We start from the raw sequence: 12653 nt of genomic DNA, 5'->3' as shown, positions 1-12653 counted from the left end.
AAGAGCCTTTCCAAAGAGCTTTCTTCTTACTTTTAAGCATACTGGGAGGATAGAGAGAACATCCTAGCAGTTTAGGCATCTAAATTAAGGGCATGAATTCATCCTCTGAGAATATAACTCTAATGAAAACTCAAACAGCATTCAAGGTGAAAATACTCAAAAGTATTTGGGGGACTTTTTTTTTTTTTTTTGAGTGGGGTATTGTTATTTCTTTATTAGAAGAGCATTTGAAAACCGTATATTAGACTGAGTATAATTTTTCAAGACAGTACATAAGCAATTATTCCTTATCCCAAGTTTGTCTTTTTAAGTTTTAATGCAATGGCACTAATTAGTATTAAAAAAAAAAAAAAACTCCAAAACAAAAACAAAAACACCCACAACAAAACAAACAAACAAACAAAAAGCTTAGTAATTGAGCAAATTACGCACTTTACTCTTCTAAAACCTGCAAAAGTGCTGGCATGAAAGTCTAGGCATTCGTTTCAAACCAGACAGACTTTTAATGTAAACCTTTTTTCTGTGCTTTTTACTTAAGGTACCTGTGAGCCATTTCTGTGTGTTTCTGATGAACAGCTTCAGTAACAATGCAATTGCATGCCTTGCTTATATTGACTTTCAGCCTGAGTGAGTTGTGTCCTTGATTGTGCTATGCTCAAACTCATTGTGCAGGATAATTTGGACAATTTCAACATAGTTCTCAATCAGCAGTTATCAGAAATGCTACTGAAGGTTTACCACAGAGATCTTTTTATTATACAAATATTTAATGCACTGTCTATATGGCTATGTTGGCTAATTGCCATGTGATCACTTTTCTTCTCCCCTTTTAAGTGACTACATAAACATTCAGCATGGACCTAGAAAAACCCTACTCTAGTTACAGCAAATTTAGGCTGACCAAATATAAAGAAGGGAAGATACGCTCATTAACACAGTATATCCTCAGCAGAGATCATCTTACAGGGTACATGTCCTGTGTACTGCATTGAGTCATGGGGCACATGGCACATCTGATTTGATAATAGCCTGTCTTATGTCCCAGTCTTCTTTGATGGTCATTGCCTTTGATTAATAACTTAAAAATATAGATATATAGAAATGTACTGTCAGTTTCTAAAACCCAAAATAGCTTCTCAAATAAAGTCCTTGAGATACTGGTACAAAGGCTTGTCTTACAGGTCTGGTCGCTGTACTGGTCTTTACACAGTGGGACATGTGGTCACCCTGTATGAACTAACTGATAGTAAATACGGGTGAGTCAGTTTCTATGCGTGTCCACATGTTACAGAGTTATACGAAGGCAGAACAGGTTGGTGGTTTTTTCCACAAAAATATCTTTACCTGCAAAATGGATTCTACTTTGTCTGTGTGAAACAATTCCAGAATCAAATTGTGCATTAACAGTGTCAGAAATTCAACAGAGATCTGACTTCAAATGAAAAGGGAGACGAAATATGCTTACATTTGAATGCTTGTTCCAATTTTTATGTTACCATTTCCAGATATCCCATCCTCTGGTCTTTTGTCTATCATTTATAAATACTGTGGTTACTGATGTTTCATCCTGGGTTTTAAGACATTACCTATTTAAATTAGTACTTAAAATACAAATTCTCACTTGACTTAGTAATACATGTACCTCTGAAATGTATTTAAACATGACCATCAGAGGGCTGGCTGTCAAGAATATCACTGACAAAATGAATAGCATTATCTTGACAGTTTCTGTGTTTTTCCTGGAAAGACAAGAACACAAATGTTTCAAATCTTTGTTCTCAGATTTTCTCGTAAGTCAGTGAATGATCACTATCTTTCAGTGAAGCTGTTTTAAAAAGCACTTGAAATCTTCTTGCTCTGATGTTCTCAATCTATCACCTTTCTCAGATATACTGTCTCAGAATATCAATAGAAACTAAGACAACTATAGTGACTAGCATTTCACCAAAAACTAATGTATAAATGAATCATTTTTTAAAAATCTCTTCCTCTCTCAGGTTAATTAATGTAATTTAATCGAAAACCTTGGAGTCAAATGTAAAGTAACAGCTGGATTCAAACAAGGCAGGATCTGAAGCTACTTTACTTACTTTTTTTTATACTTGGTTAATCAATGGTTCGATATGATTTGTTAATCTGAGGTTGTTATGGGGGGGGGGGGAAGAATACTAAAACAAAGGATTTACCCATGGTTTTTGTGGGGTTTTTTGTATATTTTCAGAAAGTAAAATGCATAATTGCAAGGATGTTTGTTTATCAAGAAAAAAACTTTTAAGCCACTACAGCAAACTTTCTTAATTTATTTTCAGTGATTTTTTTTTTACATTTGTACTATTTCACATTAATAACTGATGTGAGCTAACTAGTTATTCAGGTTAGATTTACATTCTGATCCAAAGATTGCAGGTTGCTGAATTATCCCTTAAGCTTCCTAGCCTTGTGGATCCATTAAGCCTTAATTAAAGAAGCATCTTAGAAAAAAAAAAATAATCAGACCATTTATATCCAAAGAAGATGCACACTGGTCATTTGTTTATTCACCAGCATAAAAATTATTATTTAATGGAAATTTTAATCACAGCAAGCTTATAGATAGACGTATATTAAATGCATTAATCTTTCTATAAGGTTATTCACAATGTATAAGGTTACTCCTCTGAAAAGACTGCTTCAGATTGCTTTCCGGTAATGCTAATACCCATTAAAAAGATGAATATATATGTGTGTAAGTCAATCATAAGGTATTAAAGAGGTGTAGCAACTTAAGCTTCTTTTCTTCTTGGCAGGTCACTTTGAGAAATGTCCTAGTTCAATTAAAATATTTTTTCCATTTCCTAGGAGTAGATTCAGTCTGTTCTCTATCTTATCTTCACTGTCAGGATTTAAAACAAACCTGAGATATAAGGATAGCCCAGCTACTTCAGACTCTGAACAGGTTCAAATGCAAGGGTGCATGTATGTGTTTTTGTCTGCATTTTCGTCACACGCGTGTCCAGGTTGAAAATTTGTGTGATGTAGGGATACATTTTTTAAGAGTATGTGTAGAATTTTGTAGAATTTAAACTCAGATAAACTGCGCTTTCTGTTCTTCAAGCAGCCATTCTTCCATCTCTGCTTTTAAAATGCTACAGTAGTGAGTGGAAATCACATAAATGAGAGAGGCATACAAAAGAACACACGGTGTGGTAGTTTTTTTCAGAATACGTTGGTACTATGAAGTTAAAGTTAACAGAAATTATCATCTAGGCTATTGGCATATAACGTTAATGACTGAAAATATTATATATCTGACAAAAAGAAATGCAGTATTTTAGAATAGTAGTGTACAACTCAAATATTCATATAATAGTTTCAGAAACACAAAATAGTCAAATTAGTTCCTTGGTTCTGCCATAAATGCTCTGTATTCAGCATTACTTTTTGTCTAGCATTGATTTTGATGCAAAGCTGTTCCTGATAAAGATCTCAATTCTTGGATGCTTTGGTCTGGATGCTTTGGAAAAATAGTAAAATACTTTAAGTATAACAAGAGCTCTGTGACTGAAGTATGGATTAAGTGAAAGCTAATAGTTTCATATTAGAGTGGTACCGTAAGACCTTCCTTCTCCTTTCATCTTGCAACAGGCTTGACAACAACATTGTATCTCCTCAGATTATTATTATTAATATTAAAGTTTTTGCAAATTTTAGGTATGTTTGCCTAACTTAAGGTGTGTTACTTTAAAAAATGGAAAATGTTTAAATTCAGATATAGTAATGCTGGAAAATTGTATTTCAGGCCCCCATACATATCAGTTAATTAAAATATAAATATTGCTCACAGGTGATATTAGTTATATACCTATATCTGACTGTCATTTGACTTTTCTAAAAAAATCCTGTTCACTTGTTACTTTTCCAGGTAATATGATGAAGTGTGAGTTTGCTTTACTGAATACTGCTTTTTCTCTTTTGCATTGATTTTATAATAAAATACAAAAATGATTTCTCATATTTTACTGGCCATCCACAATATGCCATACCAGGAAAGGTCAGCATATTAAGGCAACAATATGCAAACAATTTTTGATTCACCATACATACGAATACTGCTCCATTTCTCAGTATAGTTAATTAGGTAATTTTAATATAGTTTGTGACAGAAAAAAAGAAATTATTCACCATTGGTCCATCAACAGTTGTATCCTGTAAACAGGCTGGGCTAGAAGCCACTATTTGAAATGGCTGAATGACTAAAATTAATCCTGTTTCTAATGTAGCCAAAACAGCTCACAATGAAGGACCCTCTTCTCTCCTCATCCAGCAAACTTCTAATGGTTGTTCCTCAGGATTTGGGGGTGGCATCTGGTAGTTCCAGCAGCTCTTGGGAGACAGTACTAGCATTCCTACCCATTCTCAAGTTCCTCTTACTTTCATTTCTTCCCATTATTTTTCATTAATTTATGCCAGTCTATATGTGCTGTCATAACATATAAAAGAATACAGACATTTGAAAAACGGAAAACTCAGTTTCTTGGTTTTCTTTTTTTTTTTTTTTTTTTTTTTTTTTTTTTTTTTTTTTTTTTTTTTTTTTTTTTTTTTCTTTTTTTTATATATCTCCTATCTTTTTTTCTCAAAAGCAAGAGGATGTTTTGCTAATGCACAACCAGTATGGGCTGGTTTCAGATTTTCCCATAGCAGGAAGTTATGGCTGGGAAGAGGTCCTTATTCTAGGGAATCTAAGGACTATCTATGTTGGATTCGATTCAGGGTTTGAAAGAACAGTTGGACGGTATAAAACATCTGGGCAGTATAAACTGAAGAAAGTCTTAGCAGGTCTCGTACTTTTCAGCTTATCTATTTGTAGTTACTATTCTGGTTTACAGTTTCCATTAATAAAAGTAGCTGTTCGGCAATTTTTTTTGTGAAATTGGTCTGATATGCGCCTGTCTGGTGTTGTGCCTGTCAGAATTAGCTTTGTGTATTACTTTTTTTACCTCTCAGATCATTAAGTTAGCTGATTCATTTTGGAGTCAAAAAATGTTCAGGGAGGGAAAAATTTTGATCAAATCAAACTTCCATGGAAACAACTGCCTGTTTGCCATCTGCAGTGGGCATTGATCCCTAGCTTGTTTGTGCCTTGCATTTGTTATGCATGAGTAAGCGCATTAGCCTTTTCATTTCATTCATTAGACAGTTAGTCCTTGATTAGTGTTTCCTAGTTTCTGTCAAAAACGCTACTACTCCTTTATTCATTTTGTCTTGGATCTGCCTTTTGCTTCAGTGTGTAGAAAATGAACAGTTAAATGCAACAGTAGTCCTTTTATTTCTTTTTCATATAAAACTGGCTAACAAATATACTTTTCTAATGCTGACACATCTAATGTGGGATAAAGTGTGAATGATGGGTCTTTCTAAAGTTAACAGAGTTATTATTTTAGTTCAGCTGTCAGGCTTTGTTTAGAAGGGTGATGTCTCAGGGTTTACTGTCAGCTTTATTTCATCCGTCTCCAAGAACTGTGGGATCGCCTGGATACTTGTGGATATTTGACTTATAAAATTGCACCAAAAAAAGATTTTAAATAATGACAAGTGCAGTTTGAGAATACAGCACTGAAACTTTCAGATGACAGTTTGGATGATAGGACAGAAAAATAAGACATTTTATGACTAACACCAGTCCATTCACTGGGGAATTTTGCTGTGATTTCCTTGTAGAACAGTAATATGTTGAAAAAAAATTCAATTCTTAAAAACAATAGAAAAATACATAAATAATTTTGTGATGTGCATAAACAACAAACTATGGACCTCTTTAGAAACTATGTAACAAGATTATGAATAAAATTGAATATTTTCATGGAGTCAACCACACTCATTTGTGATTTAGATTAACATTTATCAGTTTAAATAAAATTAAAACTAAAGTTATTTTTAACAAAAATTTTGTCATGTTTGGAATCATTATTAATATATGATTTAAGTATTTAATTTTAGTTTTTTCATCCAAATTCTCATTGTTTGAAAATAATTTTAAATGTTGCTAGATATACCTAATTTAATATTTCTCTGTAATTCTTAGGTTTTATATTTTCATAATTACTGGAATTGGTAAAGGAGGGAGGGGAGGTTCATGTACATGATAGCTGGTTATAGTAATAGTTTTATTTGTAATTTTTCCCAAATGCTATTTACATAGAAACTGAAATTCATTTGAATTTCCTGCTAACCGAACTAACTCTTCTTATATTCTTATATATCCAGAATATTAAGACATAATATAAAGATATGTTCTAAATGGATTTCTCTGTGTTTACTATCCTTTGCAAGACTCATGAGTTGGTAGATTTCATACTCTCATTTCATTTAATACATACATTAAAAGATGAAAAATCAGTTCCTAGTTTGTAAAGTTTTAATTATTAGTATGAGAAATAAATACTGCATGATCTGGAGTTAGGAAAACATTAACTTCATACCTGCAGAGGAGATACAAAAATGCTTTGAAATAACTTTCAAGTATTATATTTTCAACAATTCCCACCAAAACCATGATTTGATTCTCAATTAAATGTTATAGACATATAAGTATTTCATACAGCTATTTCATTTCAGATACAGGTTATTTGTTCTATTACTAGCATAATTTGCTTAATTTCAAAATGTTTTGATAACGTATATTTATTTCAAATAACAAACTTCTTTTTTGTAATAAACGATTTTTCCACCTACATGATTTCACACCCTGACATGTAGCAAATGGGGAATCTTTTGACATTCATTCCAATTTTCCACCAAATTTTAGAGAAAGCTGTTGAATGGCCTTATGCTAATATCGACTTGTATGCATATAAAGTAACTTTGCTGACTCTGTCACTCCCCTTTTTTAAAGAACAATATTTCAGATTCTTTATTTAATATTTCTACTGGGCAGAACTGTATCTTATTGGTCTTATTGGAAGCCTTCACATCTGGATGATATTTGCTGTATGAAATATGAAGATGCTTTCAGTAAACATAACTATCATGTCTGATTTTTAGAAAGGAATAATGGAGACTGCAACAGGAATAACAGGTTATTAAGTTCAGATATATTGCATTCTGGAATTAATGTACGTGTAAGCTTTCTAAGTGATAAAAGTATTGCTTATTTGTTGCTTATTTGTTGGAAATGACAGTTCACAAAGCACCTTACAAATTATATGCCTTGTTTACAGTTTTGGTCTTCTGTTTTGCAATTTTCTGTCACAATAGATTTATGGTGGGATGTTTTTTTTCCTGTTAGGATGCATCAATTGCCCACAGATTCCACATCATGAGAGAAAAACATCCAGAGAAGTTCAACAGTAGGTAAGAATCTAAAAATACGTGCATATAAAAATGTTTTTCCATGTTATTAAGGTATGTTCTGTGAGGGGTAAAGTTTAGTACTTCCTTTAAAATACTGATTCTTATAAAAGAGAGGAAGTTGGTTCATTTTATATTAAGTATATGCTTCCAGACCACTTGTAATGTAACTTTTTCATATCTGGTATTTCAACTGAAATCAAAAGCCTTGTATATAAACTGTTCTCACCGGTGAAATGTTTGACTTGTAAGACTAGCATGGACAAGATGATGGATTGTGATTGTGAGGATCCCTGAATTGTCACTTTGCCTTTAGGCACTGAGGAACACTTCTTAGACAGCTGCAGATGGTGATCCTTATGTTTCATTCACACACACACTGGTACATTGACAGCGGTCTCTTCCATATATACTCTAAGTACGGGCAAGCGAATGCCATTTCACACATAAATGCTTTTATCTTTAAACAACTTTGCACGCATAAAAAAAGTCAGGAGTGAGACTTTGCATCTGTTTCTTGTCTTGTTTTTGAATTTTCAGTGTTCTCGCAGAGCTTTTATGGAGGTTAAAAATGTACTACACTTAGTGTAAATTTACCCTCTTTCAGTATCTGGTTTGTTCAGTAGATAACATTTATAAGGCAATGTTTATGTTTGTCTCTTCTTATTTAGGTAATTTAGCACATAAGTTGTGATGGGTAAAAGCAGCATTTCAGAAACTTTAATTAACATTTAAAGACACATGGGGACAGGAAAGTAAGATACAGTGTTATTTGGAACATATATGGGATTTCTAGAAATAATCATTAACACAAATGCTTTGTAACTGTGAGCCTAACCATAGATCTTTAGGGTTTTTTTTTAGTTTAATGGGTGACTGGAAAGTCTTGGGTAGATGCAAATCTTCATAGACCTTAGGATGACAAAATATACTCTTTGTGTTCACATCTTGGAGCTGTGGAGAATGATGTTTGAATATGTTTGAAAATTATCTTACTGTTTTCACACTGAAAGTATATATTTTACAGCTAATAGTCAGAGATGGGGGCTTTTTTCTCTAATACCTAATCTGTTTAGTATCTATGCAGTGTCATACTATGGACCCAAGTATGGGTGTTTTTTTTGAGTCCCACAGTACATACTTGTTTTCTATGATCTTCTTTTCCTATCTCTGATGCTCCTCATTCTCAAAGAATTATGAGATGGTCTGAACTCAAGCTTGATCTGTGCATCCCAATGTATTATACCCTGTCAGCAGGACTAGAGATACCAGACTTTCAGCAAATGCAGATATTCTAGGCCCTGAAGATGAAGCTAGTTTATCAGTGGTCTTTCTGCATATTTTCAGCAGTTGGCAATTATAATTTATAAAAAGCTCAGCTAATAACATGAGTTTCAGATCAGATTTCATGTCACAATAAATCATATGCCATTAATAACATCTGCTAGCAGACTCACCTTGAAATTCATCTATATTTTAAGGAACCTGATATTTCTAACATTATCTTAAGGAAATTAATTACAAAAATATATAGTTCCAGTCTCTACGTACTTTGGTACTGTAATATTGAAAGAACTTGAAAAACGCAGTGATTCTCTAGGTATTCAAAGACTATTTAAAAAGATTATGCCTTTCTAAAAAGAATATAAAGTCTTGAGCAAAGTATTGTAATAGAAACTGATTTTTTTTTGTGTGTAGGGAGAAAAAATTGTGGATTTCTATTTTTGTTGAATAGAATTTTCCAGATGATGTTGTTTCACAAATACTTTGTTCCACTAACAGTTACTTGCATGTGGCAACACTCCATAATATGTTGCAGCAGCATTTTCCTGCAGTGTGTGAAAATAAAACCCTTTTTTAGATGTCTGCTAAGCCAGATTTAATTCACCAGAATGCAGAATTTTCTATGCAATCTAAATGATTTAGCATCAGCAAGTCCAACTCAAGTCTGATTAATAGTGGGCTCCATAGTTAACAGCACCTGCTCCTTTGAAAATCCTACATTACTCATTTGAAAATCCTACAGTCATATGTGCATATCTCTTGTGATTTAAAAAAAAATATTTTTTTGTTTTATGTTAGCTTACTCTTGCCTGATTTTCCAACTTTTTTAGCTTTCACAGCTATTATTCAGTTTTTCAGAGCAAGTCTTTGCACTGAGGGTCTACTCTGAAAAATGAACATGCAAAGTTTTCCTTACTGAAGAAAAACTTGAAGTTTATACAGTGTGCAGAGATTTTTTAAAATCCACGAGTGTTGTATTTACTTCAGTGAAGTAAGTTAGGCTGTTTGGGGTTGGAGAATCTTTTGCATTAAATCCTGGTAATGATCCTCAAATTCCTGAGGGCATTCCCTGCCACTCTGATCTCAAGGTTCATGTGTAAATAGAGCATACTAATAGAGAAGCTCCTGACCCATTGTACTTGAGTGGAAGCAGAATCTTCCTGTATTTATGTTCTCAAAATGAAGGTGAGAGAATATCACAAGACATAGAAAGGCTTTTTTAATGACTACTAGCCAATGCTGTGGCATTGTTTGGAACTAAGTGACTAATTCTTGGGACCTGTGACACATTTTGAAACTCTACAGTGTTCATACATTTTGGACAAAAAGACTTAGTATTACTAACTTATTAAAAATAAAAAGAAATAAATTATGGTGTAGATTTGTAAATTGGCTAGAGATAGACATTTAAGTCTTTGGAAAATCTAAGTTTAAGCATGTGCAAATACTCAAGAACTGAAAATCCACATTGTCAGTTGTGGACAGAAATCAAGTCCTTTGACAAAAGGATCTTCTGTGTTCAGAAGCTTAATTTTCAATGAAAAGATACTTAATACATGCCTTAATATCTTGGAAATTTTATACTTGTAAGCTGCACTATGGAATGGCTCCATATTGTTTTCCAAATAAGGCTCAGCATAAATGTCTACCAGTGATTTTAAAATATTCTTTGCTTGTTCCTAAAAATGAATCTGCAAGAGAAGCATTTTTCTAGTGGTAGTCAAATAGCAAAGAATGGAAGTGAGAACACAGTAGTAGCATCCCCACGTCAGTCAAAAGAATGAATCCTAATATCCCATTTTAAGTAATTATATCTTTGAATAATTAGCACACATTATCAGAAATCAGGACTGACGTTGCACTGAGATTTAAATGTGTTCTAAATCACAAAATCTGAGCTGTCACATTACCCACTCTACAGGTCTGAAGTGCTGACAACCCCGTGCTTGAGGATGCAGGGTTTCCTTCCCAGCATCTCCTGCTTAAGAGTAGGGTCAAATTTTCAGATTTAAGTGTGGAAAGGCTGAGTTTATGCCAGAGGGAAGAAAAGTTGCAAAAACAGTATTTCAAGTAACAGTGCCATTAAACTAGGACATACAGTTGAAATAATGATTTAGTTAGCCCAAAATGCCCTATAGGTATCTGTGTAAACATCGTAGGCTCAATGCTGGGAATAACAGATGTTATGAGTTATGTGACTTTACACAGGGAAACAAAGAATACTTCAACAAAAAAATAATTCAAGTTGATATTAATGATTCTAAAATAATATTCTGTTCAATTAGGTATACTACTTTGACTGTCTAGCGTCCTGTAGCATAAAAGATATTTCGTAGTTTCAGTAAGCTAAAGTAGGATTTATAAATTTCATTTACAGTCCTAAGTACATTGTCTTTGAGGTTTTCAAATATCAATCTACTCCCATATTTCATAAACAAATTCTACAGCATAAAAAGTTCCTAATAACTTGATTTGCATCATATTCCTGACCAAGTACTTTTGAGGTTCCCTCTGAACTTGCTTAATTACTCTTTTTTTTTCTTTTCTTTTTTTTTTTTTTTGGTGACACTATCTATACATTTAATCTCTAAAGAAGTTTTTAAGCAATAGTGCTGACTCACTTTGTGTAAGTATTCTCCAGAAGAATAAGAAAAGGTTGGAGTAAGAAAGTAAGAAAGGGTTGGAGAAATGGCAGGGAAATGAACCTTTAGCAAGTTATTCCATGTGTGTCCTAGCTGGCGTACTGCATTATGCACTGCAGTTACCATAGCATCATATCTTGACTAACCTTAAAAAAAAGAAAAAATGAAAAAATCCTGTCATGAATACACTGTTACTGTATTTAAAAGCTATATCATAAAAGATGTCTAGTCCTGTCTATTAGCAAAGAAACCAGAACACAGTTATTCCACTTAACTACTGGAGTTGAAAGCAAGGTCCAGTTTTGTGACTGAGAGTAAAAAAAGATCAGTTTAAAAGAAGTATTATTTGTCATGAGGTGAATGAAATACTCCATTCGCAGATGTGCTTAGTCTTTGTTTTAAAGCTGGCTTATTTGGGCTTTGAATTGATCAGTCAAGATGTTTCATTTTGAATAGAACAAAACTATTTCAATATTTTCATTATTCTTCCAGTTTTTCAGTTTAAGTGATGGAGTCTCTTGATTGGAATCACAACTACATATTTGCAGTGAACATACTTAGCATCAACACAACATTCCTGAATTGCAGACATTTCAGTCTCTTTCCTTCAGCCTCTCCTCTCTTCCTGGTTGTGACTGATAAGAAAAAGCTTAAAAAGAAGACACTGGCTCCACAGAGAGACCAGGCTGCAGACATCTGTTGCCTGTCCCACTGAACCCACAAGTTCCTTGTCATTAGAGTATAAGACTCCAGGGAACAGTACCTCTGAACTCAGGCAGCACTACTGCAACTGCAGTCATCAGAAGAAGCAAAGTAAGGTGAAAATATTTATGATAGGGTGTGAAATATTTTCCCATGAGCAAGAGATGGCTTGTAGGTAAATTAACATCCTCTGCCTAGCTCTTGGTTATAATGTTTATAGAGAGAAATAAATAAAAAAGCACAACCAGCATCTTCTTTCCTCAGTCCAAATGTGTAGCAGCCTACTTTTAGAAATAATGCCTGAAGAACACAATGTGTGCTTGAGCTGGGACAAAGGGAGATACTTGGAGTGTAAAGCCGATTCAATCTACCTATGTCTGTTGTCTATAGAGCAAAATCACAGCACTGCATCTGTGCTATCTGCACCTCTCTCTTACACAAAGTTCATATTTTTATCATTTCTCTAGAAAGTGCTAATGGGCTAAGGCCCTCTGCTTGAGATATTTCTTGGTCTCTTAAACATTATTCTGAAGTGTCTGAGGTGCTGGTGTGGTTGGGGTACCTTAGACCTTCAGACTCATGAGGACTAGAGGCAGCATTCTGTATAAAATGTATGTTAACCTGGAATCCCTAAATCCTGAGCATCCCCTCTGACCTCAAGGTACATCTCTGAAAGCAATGTGCTGTGTCCAGCCCTAC

The 12653-nt window shown here is 33.7% G+C and overlaps 1 protein-coding gene across 6 annotated transcripts in view; it reads left to right on the top strand.

Moving 5' to 3' along the window:
* DGKB (diacylglycerol kinase beta) overlaps positions 1-12653 on the top strand; it is a 383794-nt gene that overhangs the window by 239576 nt on the left and 131565 nt on the right. For all 6 annotated transcript variants that reach the window (XM_027877896.1, XM_027877901.1, XM_027877899.1 and 3 more), the window contains one exon: positions 7265-7329. In XM_027877896.1, coding sequence (XP_027733697.1) covers positions 7265-7329 — 65 coding nt within the window. The remainder of the gene's footprint in view (positions 1-7264; positions 7330-12653) is intronic.

This window comes from Empidonax traillii, unplaced genomic scaffold, assembly GCF_003031625.1.
Source record: "Empidonax traillii isolate 1590-97213 ecotype Southwest subspecies unplaced genomic scaffold, ASM303162v1 scaffold35:size4298261, whole genome shotgun sequence".
Lineage (NCBI taxonomy): Eukaryota > Metazoa > Chordata > Aves > Passeriformes > Tyrannidae > Empidonax > Empidonax traillii.
Note: the sequence above shows the minus strand (reverse complement) of the source record. Positions and strands in the feature narration are given on the sequence as shown.